Raw genomic sequence first — 26,680 nt, forward strand, 5'->3', positions numbered from 1 at the left:
GCTCTTCTTTCTTTTCTAGGGTTCATTTCAGCCCGTGGATAACATCCGTGGCATGAGGCACCATGGCCTGGTGGAGAGGGTATCGAGAAACCGTCTGCACTCGCCTCATCATAGACCCGTGGAGAAGCATGGACGTCAGATATCCTTTAATACTGATGATAAGGCTGGGGAAAGCTGGCCTCGTATGCCTTTGTTCTGGCAGTAGCTGGATTCTTTCACCTCTGCAGTGGGCTGTTTTACTTCTTATAAACAATGAAATCTTGTCTAGATTCCAGCTCATTAGAATTATTCTTCTAGCAGCAAGCACTTATCCCATTAAGACATCGCTTGAAGCTTACTAGTTACTTATTTGTCATTTGTAGCTGTTTTTCCATTTTACTTGCTAAGAGTTTTTCATTTAGGTTTTTCTACAGTTGTTTTCATCTGTTGGGTTATTGTTGTCTTTTTGTGGTTTTTTAAAACCTTTTTCAATGGCTCTAGTTTAGACTAAATTTGCAACTGGTAGGTTTAATGTGGAATCGGGGCACATGTGATTTGTAGAAAGCTTCTATTAACCGCTTCAGCCCCAGAAGATTTGGCTGCTGAATGACCGGGCCATTTTTTGCAATTCGGCCCTGCGTCGCTTTAACTGACAAGTGCGCGGTCGTGAGGCGCTGCACCCAAACAAAATTTACATCCTTTTTTTTTTTTTCCCCCACAAATAGAGGTTTTTATTTTTTGCGCTATAAACAAAAAAATCGACAATTTTGAAAAACACAATTAGGGATGCACCGAATGGGTTTTTTGGTGCTGAAACCGATACCGAAAAGAAATCTTCCTTGATCCCGAAAACCGAAACAACGATACCGAAAGTGACTGTTTTTAAGAATATTTTTATACAGGAGATGGTCAGTGATAGGGACATGGTACAGGAGATGGTCAGAGACTGGGGACATGGTACAGGAGATCAATGCAGCGTAGCCATTGTCCCCATTGCAGCGTAGCCAGTGTCCCCAGTAGTGTAGCCAGTGTCCCCATTGCAGCCAGTGAAGGGAGAGAAGAGCTGTGTGTTCCCTGCTGCGCGCCGTCACATACAGCCCTTCCCCCTTGTCCGGGGAACTTTGATAGACAGATCACCCGTCCCAGGATTGGACGGGTGATCTGTCTATCAAAGTGCCTGGACAAGGGGGAGGGGCTGTATGTGACTGCACGCAGCGAGGAACACATAGCTATTGAAATGAAAGCTGTGATGTTCCCAGCGCTGTAATCAAACAGGTGGCGGCAGCTCTCCCCCCTTTCAACGATTATAGGAAGCCACTGATAGGCGGGGCGTAGCCCCGCCCCGTTTTCAGGGCTAGTATCAGCAAAAATTCTCTTTCGGCTTTTTGCCGAAAGGGCCATTTTCGGCCTATATGTTTCGGTGGCAGAAATTTCTGTGCATCCCTAAACGCAATATTTTGTACTTTTTGCTATAATAAATATCCCCATTTTATCCCCAAGCGAATTTTTTCTCAGTTTAGGCTGATATTTATTCTTCTACATATTTTTGGTAATAAAAATCGCAATAAGCGTATATTGATTGGTTTGCGCAAAAGTTATAGCGTCTCCAAAATAGGTGATAGATTTATAGCATGTTTATTATTATTCTCCCTTGCCGGGCACACGCATCGGCTCCGGGGGGCGTGCAGCGCGCGCGCGCCCCCCTAGTGGCCGTAGGAAAAAAATGACGTTGCATAACGTCGTTTTGCCCAGCCGTGCCATTCTGCCGCAGTAAAACTGCGGCAGCTGGTCGGCAAATGGTTAAAGATGAGTTACAATATTTAATACATGGTTACACGTACCAATGTAACGAAGCATATACCATACCTCTCCAGTGACCCTGGAAGCTGGTAGACACTGCTACTCCAGTGATCTCCACTTGCTTCTGGGTCCCCGTGCCAAGCAAAGCATTCTGAATAGAGGAAGTTGTCTACTTGGCTAGTGTACCTTTTCAGAGATGCTTTGCATCCTCTGAATGCAAAACGTTCTCTGATTGGACTAGTTGGAGAGCATGACCTCACTGCCCTACCTTTCCACCTAGTCCAATCGGAGAACGTGTTGCATTCATTTATCCATTACAGGATCACAGGGTTTGTTCTCCCTGCCAGCTTCTGTCTTTTTTTTTTTTAATTGGTAGGGTTGTGTGTGGCTTCACCCGCACATCTGCTTCATTCATTTGCATTAGGTTGTGAATAAAAAAAACTACAAATCCCATCTTCCGCTGCAGCAGAAGGACTCATAATGTTCATTGGGGCACAAATGACATTACTACACTTGTAGTTACTTCTCCCAGCTCCATAGCTGACAGTCCAGGGGCTAAGACCCTTTTCACACTGGGGCGGTTTGCAGGCATTATTGCGCTAAAAATACCGCCTGCAAACCGCCCCAAAACAGCCTCCGCTAAGCCGCATCTTTGGAGCGGTGAAGGAGCGGTGTATTCACCGCTCCTACACCGCCCCAAAACAGCCTCCGCTAAGCCGCATCTTTGGAGCGGTGAAGGAGCGGTGTATTCACCGCTCCTACACCGCCCCAAAACAGCCTCCGCTAAGCCACATCTTTGGAGCGGTGAAGGAGCGGTGTATTCACCGCTCCTAAACCGCTCCTACCTATTGACATCAATGGGAAAGCGCGGCAATACCGCGGCTATAGCCGCGATATACGAGTGGTTTTAACCCTTTTTCGGCCGCCAGTGGGGGGTTAAAACCGCACTGCTAGCGGCCGAATACCGCAGTAAAACAGCGCTAAAAAATAGCGCTGTTTTACCGCCGACGCCCCCTACCGCCCCAGTGTGAAAGCAGCCTAAAGGAAGAGTCTGCAAGAGCCAGAGCCTTGCACCTGCTTTCAGCTGATCGTGGTTGAAATGCTTTGCAAATTCAAATGCAAAAAAATAATCATTGTGTTTTTTTTGCTGTCTGCAAACTGAATGCATTTATAGTGTGTGTGATGGAATTCTCCTGTTAAAATATTTTTCAAATTAAACCTGCTAAATAGTAATCTGCTTCTTTTTACCCACAAACCATTCCACCATTTTATCTTATTTCTCTTAAGTGGTTAAACCCTACTTCATCTTTAAAAACTAGGTACACCTTTTGGAACGTGTTACATGTTGCACTCATATTTGGTGTCTAACATGTTCCTGCGCATGTTCCCTCCCTCCCATATGCACTTATTTTTGTGTTCTCACACCACATGCATCCACATGCATAGGGCAGCCCATTTATTTTAATGGGCTGCACTGTGCATGACATGACAAAGTAACAAATGCTTTTTTAAAATGTTGTTTTTATTTATTTTTTTTTGAGCTTTGAGGGTCTCGTGTTTTTCTAACCAAGCGTTTTTGTAGCATTTGACATGCGAAAACCATGCGTCTGTTTTACCGCGTTTGGAATGCCATTTAATAGTGAATAGCACAGCAAACTCATAGTGCGTTTTGTAAATGTGCGCACAACTGTGCGTTGTTGCGTGCGTTTACTTAGCGCTTTAGTGTGAATGCAGCCTTAGGGTTTACATTATACGTTAAAAATAATTGTTTTTTGGTAACTTTTTAAAGCCTGCCATTTGTGAATAGTAAATCCATTTTTTATCGCAGTTCCAAGTTCTACTCTGTGGCCTATAGAATTATTGTATTCCCTGTGTATAGTTGTATTCTGGAGCAACCCAATACTTAATTAAAAAAAAAAATAATAAAAAAAATAAATAAGACTTTAGGCACACAACTGTCTGTGAAAGAGATTGCTGACAGCATATGGCCAGAAGCCTTCAACAGTGGCCAGTGGTCTTAGGCCCCTTTCACACAGGGCTGGCTTCATTGAAGTCCATCTGCTCAGCGGGGATTCCTGTATGCTGATCCCTGCTGAGCAGACGAATGGCTGGTCCATATCCGCTCCGCTTAGCAAAGCAGACACAGATGCGGCCCGCTCTCCTCTATAGGCGGATTTACACCTGACTGTTATCTGATCCGCCAGACAGATGGGGGGGGGGGGGGGTGGTTTAGCAGACAGAATTGGATTGGATGTCAGCGGGTGTAAACGGACACATGTCCACTTACACCAGCTGCTCCATAGAGACTGGAGGATCTGATTGGATTCTTCTGAAAAACGGACAGCGGACAGGTGGACCTGATTGACCCGCTAGTGTGTAAAGGGGCCTTATCTGTTCAACATTTTTTTTGGACCAGGCTTTTTCTATATGAACATCATTTAGGCTTGGTTCAGATCTATGTGTGCTGGGAGTGCACACAGAAACGCACTGCTCTTTAGCAGACATGCAAGTGTGGTATTAATTCTTAATGGCCCTTCCACGCATTGGTATATGCGCACTGCACAGAAGTTCGGTTCAATGTGGTGCAATTTTATAAAAGGTGTTCGGAAATTCTTTCCCTGCATTTCTCGCAGGTAGGGCAAGCTATTAAAATGAATGGGCTGCCCTACACAAAGAACGCAGCATGCAGAGATCTGAACCAAGCCTTTGAAAGTGTTTTCAGATTTGTTAACGATAATGTTAAAGCTGAAGTCCTAAATAAGTAATCTATACAAGCGGCAGGTGTGCTTTGTGCATTTCTGCCATATCTGTGCAGTGATCCAGTGTGAGACTCTTCCTTTAAAAAAAAAAAAAAAAAAAGACCGCTCACTGCTGCTCTCTCTCCTTGTGCAGTGTGACTGGTCTTGTCTCCGCCCCCTCCTGTAGTTTGTGCAGGCAGCCTGTAGTGGGTGGACCTGAAAGGCCCCTCCCACAGCTCTGCTGTCCATACAGGCTATGTACAGCACAGTGATGGTGTTGCTACTTCTACAAAGTATTCAGTTGGTTTGTAGAGGCATTTTGTGCTCACAAAATGGGTTAACTGTATATCCTTTGACTATTAAGGAATATTTTTGAATGACAGTGTGTGTTTTTTTTTTTTTTTTTTTTTTTTTTTTTTTTTGTGCCTAGAGTTCAGCTTTAAAATGTAATATTGCAAGTACCTTTCTAAGAAGTAAAGTTTGAGATCAGCGTCCGTCATGTAAAGTGTCGGGTCTGCCTGTGCAGTCTTATTGCTGGAGCTGTCTGCTGTCCTGTGCTTCCAGTTCCCAGTGTCTGTTTTTGTTGTTGTCATATTCAGTGGCCTTTTATTGATGTCCTGTGCGTGAATCAACAGGGATAGTAGGAATTAGAGCATGTCTGACTATTTTGGCATTGCTTCACAGCGTCTGAAGTTCCTTCCCTCCTCCACCAGCCTGGAAGATTTGCAGGGAAGAAAAAGTGTTGAACATTTTCACAAGTTCACTTCAATGTGCCTGTGATGTCATGATGGCGATGTGTGTTAACAGTAGTGATGATGGCCGTGGGGCCCTGTTTATAAGAAGTAGAGTGAAGAAACGTGGGGCTGTAATACAGAGAGAGGACAGCTGTTTTGTTTTCCAGGGAGGACACACAATTCCGTAATCTGTAAGCAGCAAGAACGACTATCTACCAGTGTCTGATTTTTGTTTTTGAATGCATTTCTAGAAGGGAAATGACTGTTCTATAGCAGATGATCATGGCTGCTTTGTGCTACAGATGGCAAACTTGCATCCACACTCAGAAGTTTGAACTAATAATGTTCTTTTCCCAATCCTGCCAGTATAGTAACTGAAAAGCTGCTGGGAACATATCTGCAATGGCCAGCAGCTTACATGGGGTAAAAAATAAATGTACATGTTTATATATAGCCAAACTTTATTTAGAATTAATAAAAAAAAATATACATTTTAAAGTATATGCATAGCCGAGTTATCCCCCCCAAAAATTAAAAAAAGTTGCGTTATATATATATATATATATATATACTGTCAATTTATATATACATATATTATCATACATGGACATCAGTCCCTACCCTCGAGGAGCTTACAATCTAAGGTCCCTAACTCACATTCATACATTCACATACTAGGGCCAATTTAGACAGGAGCCAATTAATCTACCAGCATGTCTATGGAGTGTGGGAGGAAACCCACGCAGGCACAGGGAGAACATGCAAACTCCAGGTAGGTGGTGTCGTGGTTGGGATTCGAACCAGCCAACCTTTTTACTGCTAGGCGAAAGTGCTAACCAATACACCACTGTGATATTGAGATAGATATATATTTATAATATATGTGTGTAATATAAATTTATATTTATATTACACACATATACACATATCTCTATTTATATATCTCTTTAATGGCATCCCAGTCTTAGTCCGCAGGGTTCAATATTGAGTTGGCCTACCCTTTGCAGCTTCAACTCTTCTGGGAAGGCTGTTCACAAGGTTTAGGAGTGCGTCTATGGGAATGTATGACCGTTCTTCCAGAAGCACATTTTGTGAGGTCAGGCACTGATGGGGACGAGAAGGCCTGGCTCGCAGTATCTGCTCTAATTCATCCCAAAGGTGTTTAGGTCAGGACAGTCATGTTCCTCCATCCCATACTCGCTCATCCATGTCTTTATGGACCTTGCTTTGTGCACTGGTCGAAATCATTTGATGGAGGGGGGATAATGGTTTGGCGTTGTTTTTCATGGGTTGGGCTTGGCCCCTTAGTTCCAGTGAAGGGAACTCTTAAGGTGTCAGTATAACAAGACATTTTGGACAATTTCATGCTCCCAACTTTGTGGAAACAGTTTGGGGATGGCCCCTTCATGTTCCAATATGCTTGCGCACAATTTACACTTTTTCCATTAATTTCTACGTAGTTGCCTGTAAAGAGAGGGAGCCCATTTGTGTCGGTGGACCAATTATGACATTTGGGGGTGTATTTATATAAAAAAAAAAAAAAAGAAATAAAAATTGCAGAGATATTCCTCCTTCGAAACTGCATGTACATTTGTTCTGTGTTAGTGCCAGCAAAATTGAGTCTATTTTCTTGCCATATGGTTGTGTATGTTCTTCATTCATAAGAATAGTGTGAATCATAAAAATACCACATTATGGTCGCTACATCTTGCGGACGGTATTGGTAAATTAGTATTTTATTTCCTGTGGCCATGAGCTCCATCTAATGGCCATAATGGGGTATTTTCCTAATTTATGCTTTTCTTATAAATAGCATACAACTTGAGAAAAAAATAGCTTTGAAACATTTGATTTTGCCAGCATTTGTGCATAGTAATTGTACATATAGTATTGCAGGACGCATACCTCTGCATGTTTTTTCATAAATATACTCTTTGATATGTCATTCCTTACTGTTCCAGGCTATTTACATAATGAGCTGTGTATAAGACCCCTTTCACATGGCGGCTGCCAGATTCTGATGGCAAAAATCAGCAGATTCTTTCTGCTGGATTGACTGGATTATGCGATCAGCAGCGGCCGCTCAGATGATTTTGCTAAACCCATGTAGCCACACAGCTATTGGCTGCGGTTTGGGACAGACGTCAGAGCTAGGATGCTGTCAGCTGATGGCATAACCTGGTCATTCCGGCAGCAAAAATCCGCAGATTCTTGCCGCAGGCAGCTGACGGGGGCCCAATACTGGCTATATTCAGGGTTGGTTGTTCATATTCTTGGCAGTACACAGCGTGAATTAAAAAAAAAAAAATACAGTTGGGTCCATATATATATATATATATATATATATATATATATATATATTTGGACACAGGCACAATTTTCATACTTTTGGCTCTGTATTCCACCACTATAAAATTAAATTAAAACAAAACAATCCAAAGGAATTTGAAGTACAGACTTTCAGCTTTAATTCAAGGGGTTGAACATAAATATCAAGTACAAATTTTAGGAATTACAACCATTTTAATAAAAGTCCCCCCATTTTCAGGGGCTCAAATGTAATTGGACAAATAAAGATAATCATAAATAAAATGTTCATTTTAAATATTTTGTTGAGAATCCTTTATTGGCAATGACTACCTGAAGTCTGGAACCCATGGACATTACCAAAGACTGGGTTTCCTCCTTTCTCATGCTTTGCCAGGCTCTTACTGCAGCTGTCTTCAGTTGTTCTTTGTTTGTGGGTCTTTCTGCCTTCAGTTTTACCTTCAGAAAGTGAAATACATGCTCAGTTGGGTTGAGATCAGGTGATTGACTCGGCCATTGCAGAATATTCCACTTCTTTTCCTTCAAAAGCTCCTGGGTTGCTTTTGCAGTGTGGTTTGGATTATTGTCCATCTGTACTGTGAAGTACCGTTCAATCAACTTTGCTGAATCTGGGCTGACAGTATATCTCTAAACACTACAGAATTCATCTGTCTGTTTCTGTCTTCTGTCACATCATCAATAAACACCAATGACCCAGTGCTACTGGAAGCCATGGATACCCATGCCATCCCACTGCCTCTACCATGTTTTACAGATGATGTGTGCTTTTGGATCATGAATTGTTCCAAGCAATTCTCCACAGTTTTTTCTTCCCGTCATTCTGGTACAGATTAATCTTCGTTTCATCTGTCCAAAGAATGCTTTTCCAATACTGGTCTGGCTTTTTTAGATGTTTTTGGGCAAAGTCTAATCTGGCTTTTCTTTTCTTCAGGCTTATGAATGGTTTGCACCTTGTGGTGAACCCTCTGTATTTGCACTCGTGAAACCTTCTCTTGATTGTAGACTTTGACAATGATATGCCCACCTCCCGGAGTGTCCTTCACTTGTCTGGTTGTTGTGAATGGGGTTTTTTTTTTTTTTTTTTTTTACCATAGCGAGGATCCTGCGATCATCCACCGCTGTTGTCTTCTATGGACGTCCAGGCCTTTATATGTTGCTGAGCTCACCAGTGTGTTCTTCTTTCCTCAGACTGTACCAAACTGTTGATTTTGGCCACTCGTAATGTTGCTGCTATCTCTCTGATGGATTTGTTTTAGTTTTTGAAGCCTTACAATGGCCAGTTTCACTTGCATGGACAGCTCCTTTGAACGCATGATGTAGGTTCACAGCAATAGATTCCAAATGCAAATACCACACTTAGAATCAACTCCAGACCTTTCACCTACCTGGCCATGAAACCGCTTTTGATTCAATTGTCCAATTACTTTTGGTCCCTTGAAAAAGGGGGGATGGCTATTCTTAAAAGCTGTAATTCCTAAACCCTTCATCCGATTTGGATGTACATGCCCTCAAATTAAACCTGAGAGTGTGCACTTTCAACCCATATCCATTATATAACTATAGCTTGAATATGTTTTGGTAAATACCTGGAAAACTAAAACTGTACCTGTGTCCAAATATATATGGACCTAACTGTAGGTGTAAACAAGATTCAGATGTCTCTTTAAAAAAATGTAGAGTGTTGGAAAAAAAAAAACCTGCTTAGTTGGTGGGAGTGTTCTGATTGGCCGTGAACAATCCTTTTGCTGCCAAGTCAGTTTTGGAGTGTAAAAAAAAAAGCAAATTTCTGCTTGGAAAACCATGTGATAGGAAGGCTGTCAGGGAAAAAAAAAAACATCCTTAACAGATGATTTGTGGCTTTTTAGTGTAACAACCATCCCCTTTGTTGTATCCTTGAAGGATCTGTGTGCAGATGGGTAACGACAGAAGTCAGTGGGGCCCTTTATGAAATCCAGATGATGCTTTGACATTTTTAACTGTAGCATCATACTGGCCCTTTTTTGTGATTTGCACTGCCATGTAAATGACTGGATCATACTGTGTAATATTATATCAAATTCTCATGTTTCAGCTGTGTGCAGGTCACATACAAAGAGAACGGCTTCCACACATTCGTAGCAGAGAAACAAATAAAGATCAGCTTTGTATTTATTTATTTTTTTAATTTTTGGGGGGGGGGGGTTTGCCCTACTTATTTCAGAAGTGTTGTTGAATGATTCATCTAATTTTCTGGGAATTTATTGTAGATGTCTTTTAAATGATTGAGATTTTTTTTTTTAATTTTTTTTATTTTTTGTATTTTTTATTAGCTAGACCATTTTTAACACCGTGTTTTAACTGCTAACCACTCATTTTCTCCTCTTCATGTGTGTTGGGACATGCCGCTCTCCAATGAGGCATAGTGTTTGCTTGGTAAATATGACGGGCTTGCATTGCTCATTCAGACCTGTTTAGTGGCGGGCTGCAGTGGCTTGATACAGAGAGGCAATAAAAGTCAAGGTAAGGCTGTGAACTAAATTTGTCAGACAGAATGGCACATGGAAGGATCAGCCCCTTCTGATGTGGCTTCTGGATAGAGTGAGCTAACAGAACTGTGGAGAGCTTTTTCTCCATTAAATGCACCTGAAGACATAACAACTTTTCTTTCGGAAAGCAATATATATTTTTCTATTTTAAAGAATTTTAGAAATTAATTCACGGCATTAAGTACATCATAGAATTAAAAGTACATTTTGTTTTTAGTCTGGGCATATTTTGCATTATTTGTAAAGTAGAACTATACAATTTTTTTTTTTTCCCCCCCATTTTGGATGGAGCAAGCAAGGGTTATAACCCCTATTGTTTTTTTTTTTTTACCATCTGTCCCTAATGGACTCTTGAGAAGAGGAGAATAAGGGGGGATATGATCAACATGTTCAAATATATAAGGGGTCCATATAGTGAACTTAATGTTGTTATTCACTTTAAGGTCAACACAGAGGACAAGGGGGCACTCTTTACGTCTAGAGGAAAAGAGATTTCATCTCCAAATACGGAAAGGTTTCTTCACAGTAAGAGCTGTGAAAATTTTGAATAGACTCCCTCCAGAGGTGGTTCTGGCCAGCTCAGTAGATTGCTTTAAGAAAGGCCTGGATACTTTCCTAAATGTACATAATATAACTGGGTACTGACATTTATAGGTAAAGTTGATCCAGGGAAAATCCGATTGCCTCTCGTGGGGATCAGGAAGGAATTTTTTCCCCTGCTGTAGCAAATTGGAGCATGCTCTGCTGGGGTTTTTTACCTTCCTCTGGATCAACTGTGGGTATAGAATTGGGTATATTGGATTGTACAATATTATTATTATTATTATTATTATTATTATTAATAATAATAATATTTTTTTTTTATGGTTGAACTGGATGGACTTGTGTCTTTTTTCAACCTGACTAACTAACTATGTAATTGGAGATTTCCCTTCACTTCCTGTCCCATTGCCAAAACAGGAAGTGAGAGGAAATTCCCTGCAAATTAAGTGAATCCCTTGGGGACCCCCAGGCCACCAGAACTAGTGTCCCCATCGGAGGATTTCCCCTCTATTACTTTTCTGGGGACAACCCAAAGTTTGTGATTTTCTTACTTCAACTTTCAATGATAATGGTAAATAGGACAAATACAGAGGGCGAATCTCCCTAATGGGGGCACAGACAGCAATAAAAACTGACAGGTGTTCTAATCCCTCTCCACTCTATTCAAAACTAAAGGAAAAGTTTTGCTTTTATTTAGGGTTGCACCGATACTATTATCAGTATCGGTGTTGATACTGAGCACTTACACGAGTACTTGTGCTCGTGCAAATGCTCCCGATGCTTGACCCGATAACTGGGAATGAAGAGGCGTCTCTCCCAGAAGTTGGAGGGCGGAGAGCTAGTTATCAACAAGCTGGCAGCAGCGGCTGGTAAGCTGGCAGGGGCATAGCCGCTGTGTTCTGAATGCCGGGTGTTTTGTCAGAATCGGTGACCCGGGCCGTCACATTGAGACGCCCATCTTGGTACACCCTGCTCTCAGCCGCAGTAAGCCTGTGGCCCCAAGCGGCAGCGGACGTCTTGTTACATCCAGCTCATAATGTTTGGGGGTTCTAAGTAATTTTCTAGCAAAAAAAACTGTTTTAAACATGTAAACACCTAAAATCCAAAACGAGGCTGGTCCTTAAGTGGTTAACCACCTCACATCCGCGCTATGGCCAAATGACGGCCACAGCGCGGACCTGAATTCCCGTCATAAGACAGCCTCCCCTGTGCACGCTCCCTACCCGCACTGTGATCACCGAGTCACTGAGACTCGGGTAATCACCGATCACGGCCCCTTACCATGTGATCAGCTGTCAGCCAATGACAGCTGATCACATGATGTAAACAAAAGATCGGTAATCGTTTTCTTTTCTACTCACGCTAACAGCGTGAGTAGAAAAAAAAGCCGGTCACCGGCTCAGATGTCAGGGACATCGGTCCCGAAGTGGAAGAGGCACATCTACCTCATCACTGCCACCTAACAGTGCCACCTAACAGTGCCCACAAGTGCCACCTAACAGTGCCCACCTGTAGTGCCCATCACTGCCACCCATCAGTGCCGCCCATCACTGCCGCCTATCAGTGCCCATCACTGCCGCCTATCAGTGCCCATCACTGCCGCCTCATCAGCGTACATCAATGAAGGAGAAAAATTACCTGTTTTAAATTTTTTATAAGAAAATATAAAAAAATATATTTTTTTTTAATTTAGTTTTTTACTTTTTTTTAACAAAAAGTAAAAACTGCAGAGGTGATCAAATACCAAAAGAAAGCTCTATTTGTGGTGAAAAAATGATAAAATTTCATTTGGGTACAGTGTTGTATGACCGCGCAATTGTCATTCAAAGTGCGTCAGCGCTGAAAGCTCAAAATTGGTCTGGATAGGAGGGGGGTTTAGGTGCCCGGTAAGCAAGTGGTTAATATGTTTTATAGCAGGAAGTAAAAAAAAAAAAAATTTCTTTTCAAAATTGTCGCTTTTTTTTTTTTTTTTTTTTTTTTATAGCTTCTGAAAAAAAAAAAGTGCAGCCGTGATCAAATACCACCAAAAGAAAGTTCTATTTGTGGGAAAAAAATTACATCAATTTTATTTGGGTACAGAGTTGCACAGCCGCGCAATGCAGAATGAACGATCACCTGTGGTCAGCAAGTAATAGGGCAGCCGCTCAGCAAAGGACCAAGAGGATCACGGCTGTCGCCGTAGTAGCAACAACTGCTACAGTGATTCTCAGCTTTCCCAGTGGTCCCTGAGCTATGAGATATGCATAATTACAGTGCCTTGAAAAAGTATTCACACCCCTTAAAGTTTTCTGCATTTTATCATGTTACAACCAAAAGTGTAAATGTATTTTATTGGGATTTTATGTAATAGACCAACACAAAGTGGCACATAATTGTGAAGTGGAAGGAAAACGACTTTTTTCAAAAATGTTTACAAATAAATATCTGAAAAGTGTGGTGTGCATTTTATATTTAGTCCCCTTTTACTCTGAAATCCCTAACTAAAATCTAGTGGAACCAATTGCCTTCAGAAGTTGCCTAATTAGTAAATACAGTCCACCTGTTTGTAATTTAATCTCTGTATAAATACAGCTTTTCTGTGAAGCCCTCAGAGGTTTGTTAGAGAACCTTAGTGAACAAACTGCATCCTGAAGGCCAAGGAACACACCAGACAGGTCAGGGATAAAGTTGTGGAGAAGTTTAAAGCAGGGTTAGGTTATAACAAAATATCCCAAGCTTTGAACATCTCACAGAGCACTGTTCAATCCATCATCCGAAAATGGAAAGAGTATGGCACAACTGTGAATCTACCAAGACATGGCCGTCCACCTAAACTGACAGGCTGGGCAAGGAGAGCATTTAATCAGAGAAGCAGCCAAGAGGCCCATGGTAACTCTAGAGGAGTCATGCACTCCACAAATCTGGCCTTTATGGAAGAGTGGCAAAACGAAAGCCATTGTTGAAAGAAAGCCATAAAAAGTCCCGTTTGCAGTTTGCGAGAAGCCATGTGGGGGACACAGCAAACATATGGAAGAAGGTGCTCTGGTCAGATGAGGCCAAAATTTCACTTTTTGGCCTAAAAGCAAAACACTATGTGGGGGAAAACTAACACTGCACATCACCCTGAACATACCATCTACATCGTGAAACATGGTGGTGGCAGCATCATATCATGGGGATGCTTTTCTTCAGCAGGGACAGGAAAGCTGGTCATGGGTGATGGAAAGATGGATGGAGCCAAATACAGGCCAATCTTAGAGGAAAACATGTTAGAGTCTGCAAAAGAGTTGAGACTGGAGCGGAGGTTTAACTTCCAGGACAGCGGCCCTAAACAGAGCTATAGCTACAATGGAATGGTTTATATCAAAGCATATTCAAGTCCAAACCTAAATCCAGTTGAGAATCTGTGACAAGACTTGAATTGCTGTTCACAGACGCTTTCCATCCAATCTGACAGAGCTTGAGCTATTTTGCAAAGAAGAATGGGCAAAAATGTCACTCTCACAAAGCTGGTAGAGACATCCCCAAAAAGACTTATGCTCTGTACACACAATAGGATTTTCCAATGGAAAATGTGTGATAGGACCTTGTTGTCGTAAATTCCGACCGTGTGTAGGCTCCATCACACATTTTCCATAGGAATTTCCGACACACGAAGTTTGAGAGCTTGCTATAAAATTTTCCGACCACAAAATCCGTTGTCGGAAATTCCGATCGTGTGTACACAAATCCGACGCACAAAGTGCCACGCATGCTCAGAATAAATTAAGAAACGAAAGCTATTGGCTACTGCCCCGTTTATAGTCCCAACATACGTGTTTTACGCCACCGCGTTCAGAACGATCGGATTTTCCGACAACTTTGTGTGACCGTGTGTATGCAAGACAAGTTTGAGCCAACATCCGTCGGGAAAAATACGATGGATTTTGTTGTCAGAATGTCCGATCAATGTCCGACCGTGTGTACAGGGCATTACAGCTGTAATTGTAGTGAAAGGTGATTCTACAAAGTATTGACCCAGGGGGGCTGAATACAAATGCACACCACACTTTTCACATATTTATTTTTAAACAAATTGGAAAGCCATTTATCATTTTCCTTCCACTTCGCATTTATGTGCCACTTTGTGTTGGTCTATCACAGGGGTCCCCAAACTTTTTACCCCGAGGGCCAAATTGCAGATTTTACAAATATTCGCAGGCTAAAAATGTATTTATTTATAAATAAATGAATAAAATTGAAATAATCTCATCATAGCACGTCTGTGTCCCCCACCCTGATTACACCCCCAGATACCCCCCAATCTGATCAAACCACCCCCCCTAGCCTGATCACACTTCCCTCATACCTCTCCCCTAACACACCCCTCCACCATCACACACACCTTTGGGTTTTCTAGTCCTGCAGATAGTTCCTCCCAGTCCTGCGGCTCCTGCAGATGTCGTCAGTGGAGGGATCTGCAGCACACCAAGGGTGTGTTAGCTGTCACTGGGGCAGGCATGACAAGACCATCCAAATTTCTGGTGGCAGCTGCACAGAGCGGGAACCTGCTCCACCCTGACCACCCCCCCCCCCCCCCCCCCAGGCTGTCTCCAGCACACACAGCCAGTCCGCACATCCATGCTGCCTGACAGCGGGGCCCCGCCTCCTGCCTGCACGCATGGGAATCCGCCCACAGCTCCGCCTTCCTCTGCCTCATTGGATCCACTCTGACAGCGGCACACACACATCGCCCCACCTGCCTTCTGCTCTGTCCCACTGCCTAAAACGCACGGGGGGGGGGGGGGGGTGCGACAGTTTCGACAGTCTCTGAATGAGCTGCAGGCTGGATAGAACATCTAAGCGGGCCAGGGTTTGGAGACCCCTGGTCTATCACATTAAATCCCTAATACATTTTACCTTTTTGGTTGTAACTTGACAAATGTGGAACATTTAACATTTCAAGGGGTATGAATACTTTTTTTTTTTTTATCTTGTGCTAAGATGAACCAATGTAAGTGTGCAATTAAGATCATGCCTGGAGTTCCACTTTAAGTCTAATATAAATGTGTCTTTGCTTTCATACAGTGACTGTGTGTTGGGTTTTTACATGGAAACTATTTATCCAGCTCAGACCACCCACCTGAGTAAAAGGTGCATTTGAGCACCCAAAAAAATTCAACACTAATGCTGCGTACACACAATCAGACATTCTGACAACAAAATCCATGGATTTATTTCCGATGGATGTTGACTCAAACTTGTCTTGCATACACACTGTCACACAAATGTTGTCGGAAATTCCAAACGTCAAGAACGCGGTGACATACAACACGTACGAGCCGAGAAAAATGAAGTTCAATAGCCAGTGCGGCTCTTCTGCTTAATTCCGAGCATGCGTGTAACTTTGCGCGTCGGAATTGTGTACACACGATCGGAATTTACAACGGATTTTGTTGTCGGAAAATTTGAGATCCAGATCTCAAATTTTGTGAGACGGAAATTCCGATGGAAAATGTCTGATGGAGCCTACACACGATTGGAATTTCCGACAACAAGCTCCGATCGAACATTTCCCGTCGGAAAATCCGACTGTGTGTACGGGGCATTACACAGCGCTCACTCCAGTTCCCCAGAAAAAAAACATCCTTACTGCAGAAGACAATACCAACGTGGTATTGAGCACATGGCTTGATATTTTGGAAGAGATATATGTTGAAGTTTCATAGGTGCCTTTCGGCTTTTGCTTACCTACAAGACCTCAAGAACAAGACGTTCTTCAGGGCTGTTTGTTCTCTAAGCATGAGACACTGTATATGTTGCTAGAGTTTAAATCATTTCAAAACCTGGTGAGAGTCGGCCGCTTTGAAGTTGTCGGAATGCTGCACGTCGAGCAGGTACAAGCACTGCCTTATTAAGGGGCAGGTACCAGGAAACGTCCTCGCTCTAGGGGAAAGTAATCTATTTCTCTGTACAGACTTGTAGAACACGTTGGTTAGTTGAACCTGATATTATTCATTTAGGCTGACAATCCTATTCACAAGTTCTGTATTCTTCTGCTGCACAGAGGCTCCGGCCTGAAATAATGCGATCTTCGCATACAGTTGAATGGACAGTGGCAGGCTTGTGTACAGCTGTGCAGATCACCGTTCTTGAAATGTTCTTAGAGACAAAACAAAAAATCTCCAGCCTGTGTTGACATAGCAATGAGTGGGAGGTTTTTTTTCTGAAAAGATGAAATATGGATTGCCAAAGACACTCCTTGTTTGTACAGCTCGAGTCTAATAATCCCTGCATCGCAGCTGGACTCCTTAGTGGGAATGCACTCCGACTTTAGTAAACTCTTCCTTCCTGTCTGTTTTACAATGTGTTTGTTGGTTCTTTGCAAGTAACCTCTTGCTTGCTGGAAACACTCTGCACTATATAGGTATATACGGTAAATGTGTTTTTTTTTTTTTTTTTTCCCCCATACAACACAAGTTGATTGTGAATGAGTGGTGGTGAGAAATATCCATATACTGTGATACCGCGGTTCACAAACTTAATCGCGAACCAAATTGGTTGTGAACCGAGGCAGATTTTCCCATAGGGTTCAATGTTAATCAGATTAATCCGTTCTGAACTTTTAAAAAAAATTTTTTTTAATATATACAGTAAAATTATGAAATATATGTACAAAAAAGGGATTTTAAACATGTATTACATACAGTCTTTTACATTTAAGCTGACCTCTTTCATGTGTACATCTAAAAAAATAGTAAAAAAAAGATTGTAAAGACCTATGTTTGTTATTTAAAAAAAACAAAACATACTTGCTTCCACTGTGCAGCTCGTTTTGCACAGAGTGGCCCCGAACCCGCTCTTCTGGGGTCCCCCAGTGGCTCCTCCCCACATCAGATAACCCCCTAGGAGAAGCGTTTTCACTTTTTGTAATCTACTCAGATAAACAGTAAACCAATATTCTAGTAAATGCTTATAACACAACTTTATAGAGGTCTTAGTTATTGATTAACGGACACTAAACTCATTGGTGCCTTATTATAATCGTGCTGTAATATACTGATGGGTGCAATATTCACTTTTCTCTGTTGGGTGATTGATATATGAAATGTTTTATTGGAGGGAGGGTTTCACTGTTTGAAGTGCTCCAGTAATAGAGATATATCAATAATATAATGTGTAAGAGCAAGCTTGTAAACTTCTTAAAGTTATAAAAAAAATGTTAAGGTTAAGGCTGAACTCCAGGGTAAGTAAATATTGTCTAAATACCAGAAGCATGGGTGTTCTTCCTTGAATCTTGGTGTACTTTGTGTATTTCTTCCAGATCTGTGCAGTAATTCAGTGGGAGACTTCCCCTCTGTACAGGAGCTTCCTGTAATAAAGACCGCTCTCCGCTGTTCTCCCTGCTTGAGCAGGATGACTGGTCTAGTCTCCTCCCCTCCTGTAGTTTTCTATGTGGAGCTGCTGGGCCCCTCCCACAGCTCTGCTCTCTGCGCAGAGACATGTACAGCACAGTGATGATATCTTTGCTTTATTTTGAAGGTAATATCTGGGTTTGTAAAGGCGTTCGGTGCACACAAGGTGGATTTACATTGTTTGTGGCTATTGAGGAATATATTTAAATGAAATTTGTGCCCTAAGTCCAGCTTTAACAAAAAAAAAAAAAAAAACGCTTGAAATTGGTAGTTAACTTTTTTTAAGCCACTTAACTCAGGGGAAACAAGTCATATGTACAAGGCACAAGAGACACTCGCTACTATATACTGTAAATTAATAGGAGCTCCTTTATTGAGCCACTGAGCCAAGATGCTGCTCACTATTCTACCTTTATATTTTTATATATATATCTATCTCTATCTCTCTCTCTCGCTCTCTCTGTGTGTGTGTGTATGTGTGTGTATGTGTATGTATATGTATATGTATATGTATATGTGTATATGTATATATATATATATATATATATATATATATATATATATATATATATATATATATATATATATATATTATACACACACACCTATACATCTCTCTGTGTTTGGTTCTATCATTTAGTCCAGTGGTCTCTGTGGGTCATCCTCAAACGGAAGGTGGAGGAGCGTAAGGTCTCTAATATCCACCAGCTCTGTGATGTCATCATGGAGGAGTGGTAGAGGACTCCAGTGGCAACCTGTGAATCTCTGGTGAACTCCATGCCCAAGAGGGTTAAGGCAGTGCTGGAAAATAATGGTGGCCACACCAAATTGGGCTCAAAGTGTCAATATTTTGACGTTTTCACTTAGGGGTGTACTCATTTTTGTTGCCAGCGGTTTAGACATTAATGGCTGTGTGTTGAGTTATTTTGAGGGGACAGCAAATTTACACTGTTATACAAGCTGTACACTCACTACTTTACATTGTAGCAAAGTGTCATTTCTTCAGTGTTGTCACATGAAAAGATATAATAAAATATTTACAAAAATGTGAGAGGTGTACTGACTTTTGTGAGATGCTGTATATTTAAAGTGGAACTTCACTCTCTCAATCAACACTGACTATTTTTAATCCTCATGGTGCTAACATTAGAAAATGGGTAGAAAAGTATATATCATGTTGTGTAAGTGTTGTGTTTTTTTTTTTTTTAATTACATTTCTTCAGTTACTTTCTAGTTTCCATGCCTTGCCAAATGATGTCATACATCCCAGATGTCTTCGGGAGGGGAGGAGGGGTTCTCTCAGCTAAGCATGGGCTGCAGCCTGTATGCCTGAGCTAGGGGCAGATGGATATTAGGAAGTAAATGCTACATGAATCATTTGCCCTTAGCCGAGATGGCCACGGACAGAAATGCTAGGGGGGTATTTTTCTAAGTGATTTCTCTACAAAATAAAGCATGGAGACACGGATGAATGGGTGACTTTGCTTTGAATTTTAAAAATGAATTAAATAGCGTTTTTGGTTTGTGGTGTTCAGATGGTGTGTAGTTCCACTTTAAAGCCTTTGCAGTTTTATTTTGAGGAACGTTATTCTGAAACACGACAATTTTTAGATGCAGCTGTACATCGTCTGAGACACTCTGATGCCCCGTACACACGGTCGGATTTTCCGATGGAAAATGTCCGATCCGAGCGTGTTGTCGGAAATTCCGACCGTGTGTGGGCTCCATCGGACATTTTCCATCGTATTTTCCGAAACACAAAGTTGGAGAGCAGGAGATAAAATTTTTCGACAACAAAATCCGTTGTCGGAAATTCCGATCGTGTGTGCACAAATCCGACGGACAAAGTGCCACGCATGCTCAGAATAAATAAAGAGATGAAAGCTATTGGCCACTGCCCCGTTTATAGTCCCGACGTACGTGTTTTACGCCACCGCGTTTAAAACGATCGGATTTTCCGACAACTTTGTGTGACCGTGTGTATGCAAGACAAGTTTGAGCCAACATCTGTTGGAAAAAATCCTAGGATTTTGTTGTCGGAATGTCCGAACAAAGTCCGACCGTGTGTACGGGGCATGACTCTCTAAGATGCTCTTTTTATACCCAGTTATATTACTGACCTGTTTTTTAAAAAAATATAGTAAATGCACATTTTTTTGCAGGAAAAGAAATTTGCATTATTTTATTTATTTTTTTGGAGCCTGTAAAGCAATGCACCAGCGATGCAGATCTGTCAGTGTATCTGTGTGTTTTACCTCCCATACAGGCAAGTAGATACAATCTTGTAGTTTATTTACACACAGCTGTGTGAATGAATGAAGCAGCTGATTTCAAAAAGTTCCAGCTAGTATGGGGAACTTCTCCCTGTACTGCTGTCACAAGAAGGGGATCGGGCAGCGACTGCAGCATTGGGAACGTGTAACATGTTCCCAAAGGTGACCTTATCAAAATGGTATGCAGTGTACCAGACCATAGATGTGGTGGCTGCAAATTTTTGTTCTTGTGTTTAGGTACACTGGACATGTTATCATATTTGTCCTAAGCTGTTTGCTTGTTATCAAGGACTTGCTTTTGATTAGTAGTGCCGAATGTTCCCTTAAAGTGGTTGTAAAGGCAGAAGGTTTTTTACCTTCATGCATTCTATGCATTCTATGCATGAAGGTAAAAAACCTACTGTGTGCAGCAGCCCCACCCTAATACTTAACTGAGCCCCTTCTCAAACAGGCAATGTCCACAAGAGCCTTGGCTCTTTGGGGATTTGCACTCTTGATTGGCTTTTGGCAGCAGCGGGGGCCACTGGCCAGTAAGCCAATTAGAAGACGGAGAGGCTGGGTCTGAGCCATAGCTCCGTGTATAAATGGACACTCAGAGCCACGGCTCGGGCGCCTGTTTGGGTGCCCTCAGAGCAAGCTGGGAGGAGTCACCTGGCAGGAGGGAGGAGCCAGGAGCATCGGCATGGGACCCAATTGCAAAACCACCTTACAGAGCAGGTTAGTATAACGTTTGTTTAAAAAAAAAAAAAAAAAAACTTTAATATCGCTTTAAGATATTGGCAGTGGTGGTGTGAATCACATCTGAGCTTGGAGGCAATGTCTCACTTAGGGCACTTTCACACTGGGGCGGGGGGGGGTCGGCGGTAAAGCGCCGCTATCTTTAACGGCGCTTTACCGTCATTTTGGCGGCACTTTTTGGCCGCTAGTGGGACACTTTTAACCCCCGCTAGCTGCTGGTGGAGGGGTTAATAGCACCCGCAAAGCTCTGCCCACTGGAATCACTTTAGGAGCGGTGTATACATCGCTTCTAAAGCGCCCCAAAGATGCTGCTTGCAGGACTTTTTTTAACGTCCCGCAAGCGCACCGCTCCAGTGTGAAAGCACTCAGGCTTTCACACTGGAGTGACGGGAGAGGCACTATGTTTAGCGCTAAAATGCCTGTAAAACGCCTCAGTGTGAAAGTAGCCTTAAAGTGATACTAAAGTCTCGTTTTTTTGTTTTTTGTTTTCTTTAAAAGTAACAAACATGTTATACTTACCTGCTCTGTAAAATGGTTTTGCACAGAGCAACCCAGGTCCTTTTCTTCTCAGGTCCCCCGCCGGTGCTCCTGCAAGCTTACTGTAAGGGGCAGCCGAGCCACAGCTCCGTTTTTGTCCTTTCAGACACGGAGCGGCTGTTCAGCCCCGCCCCCTCTCTCTCCCGATTTGCCAACTGACTTTGACAGCAGTGGGAGCCAATGGAGCCGCTGTTGTGTCTCAGCCAATCAGGAGGGAGAGTCCTGGAAGGTCAAGGTACTCGTGCAACATCGCTTGGTAGAGTTGGACCTTAGGTAAGTATTAGGGGGGCTACACACAGAAGGGTTTTTTATCTGAATGCATCAAGTTAAAAATCCTCCCTTTATAACCACTTTAATGTCTACACGGCTTTTATCATTGTCTGCGCTTTTTACCTTGGTACCTGTCCTTGCTTCTACTGCGCAAGCACATACCATATCTTTCAATGCCGTGTACTGAAAGTATTTGAAATGATTTGTGAAGGCTTTTTGTGCTGTTGTTGTCTTTTTGCCTGGGTGGAGTGATAGCAGGTGTGTAGCCATGAAATTGTGTTTTATGCAGAAACCCGCTTCTGTACGCAGTGTGCAGAAATCATTACAGAGATGCCTGTTTTTACAAAAAATAACTCCAACCAACTTATGGTTTACTTAAGCTGGACACACTGTATGAATGAACAGGCCAGAATTTGATCTGTGGGTGGCCCTGTCCCAACCCTCCTGTCCGATATCCTTTAAATAAAAAAAATCAAAAGAGCTGGGCGGAAAATTGTGGGCTGAACAATGGCTCCATCCAGTCAGATACAGCCATTGTACGGGTATTTTAACAGCTGGAGAGATTGACTGTAAAAACGTGATATCCTCATGGGTAGATTCTGTCAATTTTTTATTTTTTTTCAAACCACAGGCTGAAAGAACAAAAGATCTGTGTGTACGGCCAGCTAGAAAATTACTTAGAACCCCCAAACCACTATAGAAAACAATGATGGGTTTTGCAATATTTTTATGTCAGAGTATTTGCACAGAGGTTTTTGCAACTTTGATTAATTTTATTGCACACAAACACAGTATAATGCCCAATTTTTGGTCAAATGTAAAAGATGATTTTACTGCCAGTTATTAGATACCGAATATACCACGCTTTAAAATGCATATGCCTGTGGAATATGCCAAACTACGGTGCTTAAAATTCTCCATGGGCGACACTTTAACATATAACTTTTTACAGGTTACCAGTTTACAGTTAGAGGGGGTCTGGAACTAGAATTATTGCTCTTGCTCTGATGTTTGTGATGATACCTCACGTGTGGTGCGATCAGCATTTACATATGTGTGTGACTTACATATACATTCACATTTGTGCATAAGTACCGGGGGGGGGGGGGGGGGCGATTTACATTGTTTTTATATTTATTTTATGTGAAACTATTTTTTTTTAAATAACTTTATTGCCATCACAACGGATGAACAATATCAATTGTGACAGCATGGGCCATGAAAGGTCCTCTTTATGGAGAAATCTGGTGTCTATCAGACCACATATCTCTCCTCTGGCCTCCAATGCAGCCGATCAGTCACAGATGGGTCTGATCAGCTGCTTTGCTGACCACTAACGGCCAGGTAAACCGAGAGAGGCGTAACCGGAAGTGACATAATCTTCGTCGCTCCCAGTTTCCAGGGGTTACATGGAGGAAGGCACAACATCCGGGGGGCACTTCCTCCTCCACCTTCCGCAGCCTTAATAGAGTGCTGTTCAGCCACTCTAATCACTTCGGCCTCACAGGGAATCACTGGCTGAAAATGCTGATACCTATGGGCATCATCCCGGTATAACCACTGCAAACCGAGAACGTCCTATGACAGTTCACAAGTGGTTAAACACTGAACTTGAATTTTTCCAACAAGCTGATGATTTTTTGGGGTCAGCTTGGGTACAAACGGCCTGCCAATACATGGTTCGCATCTTGGCAGATCCCTGCTCAATTGGCTGATATTTTAACCGTCTATGGCCAGTGTTCTATCAGATTACTGTTACCCATCATATTGTGTAACGAAAGTGACACTCCGACCAAAAAAATACTTACTGCACATGCGCTACGCGTTCCAACATGTGTTTCACGGCATGCTGTGAGTTCCACACACTTCTCCACTTCACTACCAAAAGAGCCCATCAAATTGACAACAGGGGCAGCAGACATCTTACTACACCCAGCTACGTCTTGAATTTCAGAGTACTTTTAGCAATTAAGTGAGTGTATATAAATAAATATAGTATATTGACATCTGTGATGGTGTTTGGATGTTTCATTTTGAAAGCCTAAAGGTTTAGCGCTGAGCAGAGCGGGGTGTAACAACATGGCCTCCACCACCTTCCTACTGCCGGTGTCCAGCTTGTTACAAAATGCAACATTCAAACAGCATTACAGATGTCAATATACTATATTTATATGCACTCACTTTATTGCTAAAATTACTCTGAAATTCAAGACGTAGCTGGGTGTAGTAAGATGTCTGCTGCTACTGTTCTATCAGATTACCGCTACCCGTCAGATCATAAAGTGTTTGGAACGCATAGCGCATGCTCAGTAATTTATTTTTTGGCAGAACGTCACTTTGGTTACACAATCAGATGGGTAGTGGTAATCTGATAGAACATCGGCTTTGCACATACAGCAGCTCACAAAGAGCATGCCAATATCTGTTCAGTGGCCATTATCAGGAAGACCTTTTGCTACCTGTGGCCAGCCTTTGTAGACTGGACATCAATTTGGCATTTTCCCAGATATAAAAATTCTAGCCCTAGATTAATAATGGTCTATGGTATTAAAGGGGAACCATGCTGCATCTTAGCAGCACAAACAAAAAAAAACAATTTAATTCATTTTTAATATTCAAAAACAGCTCACCCAGCCACCTGAGGGAGATTTACTAAAACTGGTACACCCAGAATTTGGTGCAGCTGTGCATGGGAGGCAATTGGCATCTAACTTCAGCTTGTTCAATTAAGCTTTGAAAATGAAACCTGGAAGCTGATTGGTTTCTTTGCAGAACTGCACCAGATTTTGCACTCTCCAGCTTTAGTAAATCAACCCCAATGTCTCCATGATTTATTTTGCAGAGAAATTACTTGGCCACCTAGCATTTCTAGCCACGGCCATCTTGAGTAAGGGCATTGATGTAACATTTACTACTTGGAATCCGTCTGCCCTTAGCTCAGGCAGACTGGTGTGCTTAGCTGAGGAAACCTCTCCTCATTAAACCTGCTGGGATGTGACCTGGACATTTTATAGATAGGCAACGCCTATCCTCCATATTGATTAGTGGTTCCAAATTAATAACAACTACTGCAGTAGGGAACAGACACAAAAGATACACTCCGCATCTTTCCAAAGTACTGTTCTGCTTTATTATGATGCAATTGAAGGTTTTTGTACACACGATTACGTAGGTAACACATTAATATTACAATTGTATGTTTATGGTAACAAGGGGCGTAACATAGGCAGACTAATTCTAATGAGGACTCGAAAGAATGCAAACATGTAATGAAAACATTATTAGTGCCGTGTGCACAGTGAGGGCAGTGTGCAATACATACAAAATAGAATACAATTATATACAGAACTTACAAATTTCCTTTACAGTCTCCTTTCTTTTGATCAGTATTTTGATCACTAACCATACCTGCTATCACCTTTTTACCTGGAACCTCCACATGCTTAGGTGGAGGTAGTCCTGGCCAAAGAGGCAAAAACAGCATCATTTTCCTACATCTGGAAACCAGGACGTAACTGAGGAAATGGGGAAAGAAAAAAAAAAGTTTAAAAGAGGTGAATATGAAATACTTTCCTATCTATTAACTATTGCTAGCAGCATAAGGATTACAACAAATGATCAATGTTGATTGAGAGAGCGAAGTTCTGCTTTAATATTCAGATATTTTTCCTTTTTGGTGACGTAGACCCGTTTCATCTGGCAAGTCGTTTTATGGTGTCTTGCAGGCAGGCCATCATGAGCACTTATTGGAAAAAAAAAAAAGACAGGTTTGTGAGCGCTGGCAATGATAAGCATACTGCACAAGGTCTTTCCCACTTCCCTGGCTCTAATGTTACAAGGTTATAGTCTTATTAAGTAGGTCACATGGCGCCAGATGTCCAGAGATGGGAAATGTAGTTTGTAAATATCTGTTACTTGATAAGGCTGGCAAGTTCTACAGCTATTGCAGAGGAGCCTAGAAGTGTTCACGGATTTATGAGCGTTCACGAGTTAAATTTTAAGTGACATGTCCATTGTTTGGCCTAATTGTTGGAAATCATTCTGGACTCTCCATTTGTACTTATCAAATCACTATAATTCTAGCTTTTGTTCTGCTTTGGTGCCTTGCCCTGATTTAGTTACAGAGTAATTGAAGATTAGCTCCCACTGAGAAATGCTGAGGATTCCTGTTCCAGACTCCAGTGCCCTCAGACTCTTTGTTGTTTATTCATAGAAGTCTGGATAATGTCTGAGGCCTGGTTCAGGATGCCACCCAAACCATAAAATGTCTGTTCTTTTACTATGCTTTGTTGTCACTGTTAACGTTTTTCCTTAACTGTGGATCACTGTGACAGCTCTCCCTATGGATCTGTTTATCTCTCCCCACCGCCAGATAATAACTGGAGAAGGTAAGCATAAATCCAATCCAATGATGCCAATATAATGTTTTCCTATTCCAGAAAGCTTATATTTTATTACTCTCTGGACTTGATTTAAAGCTGAAGTTCAAGTATGATTTTTTTTTTTTTTTTATTGTTTTATTGCCAGTACAAAGCTCCTAATTCACTCCCTGGTTATCTCTTACCTCCACTACTGCAACTCCCGCCTCATTGGATTACCATTACATAGGCTATCCCCTCTTCAGTCTATCATAAATGCTGCCACCAGAGTCAGGCTCATCCACCATACAAACTGTTAAGTGTCTGCCACGCCTCTCTGCCATTCCCGCCATTTGGCTGCCATTCACCCAACAAAAATTCAAAATGCTAACAATAACTTAAAGGCATCCACAGCTTGGCCCCCAGCTAAATCGCTAACCTTGTCTCAAATATAATCCAAATTGTTCTTCCTCCTAAGACCTCC

At 42.0% G+C, this 26,680-nt stretch overlaps 1 protein-coding gene across 2 annotated transcripts in view; it reads left to right on the plus strand.

Annotated features, from left to right (window-relative positions):
* Window positions 1–26,680, plus strand: part of CRTC3 (CREB regulated transcription coactivator 3) — a 221,507-nt gene that overhangs the window by 79,104 nt on the left and 115,723 nt on the right. For both annotated transcript variants that reach the window (XM_073618561.1, XM_073618562.1), the window contains exons 3-4: window positions 20–139; window positions 26,165–26,226. In XM_073618561.1, the coding sequence (XP_073474662.1) occupies window positions 20–139; window positions 26,165–26,226 (182 nt within the window). The remainder of the gene's footprint in view (window positions 1–19; window positions 140–26,164; window positions 26,227–26,680) is intronic.

Source organism: Aquarana catesbeiana, linkage group LG03, assembly GCF_042186555.1.
Source record: "Aquarana catesbeiana isolate 2022-GZ linkage group LG03, ASM4218655v1, whole genome shotgun sequence".
NCBI classification, from domain to species: Eukaryota; Metazoa; Chordata; class Amphibia; order Anura; family Ranidae; genus Aquarana; species Aquarana catesbeiana.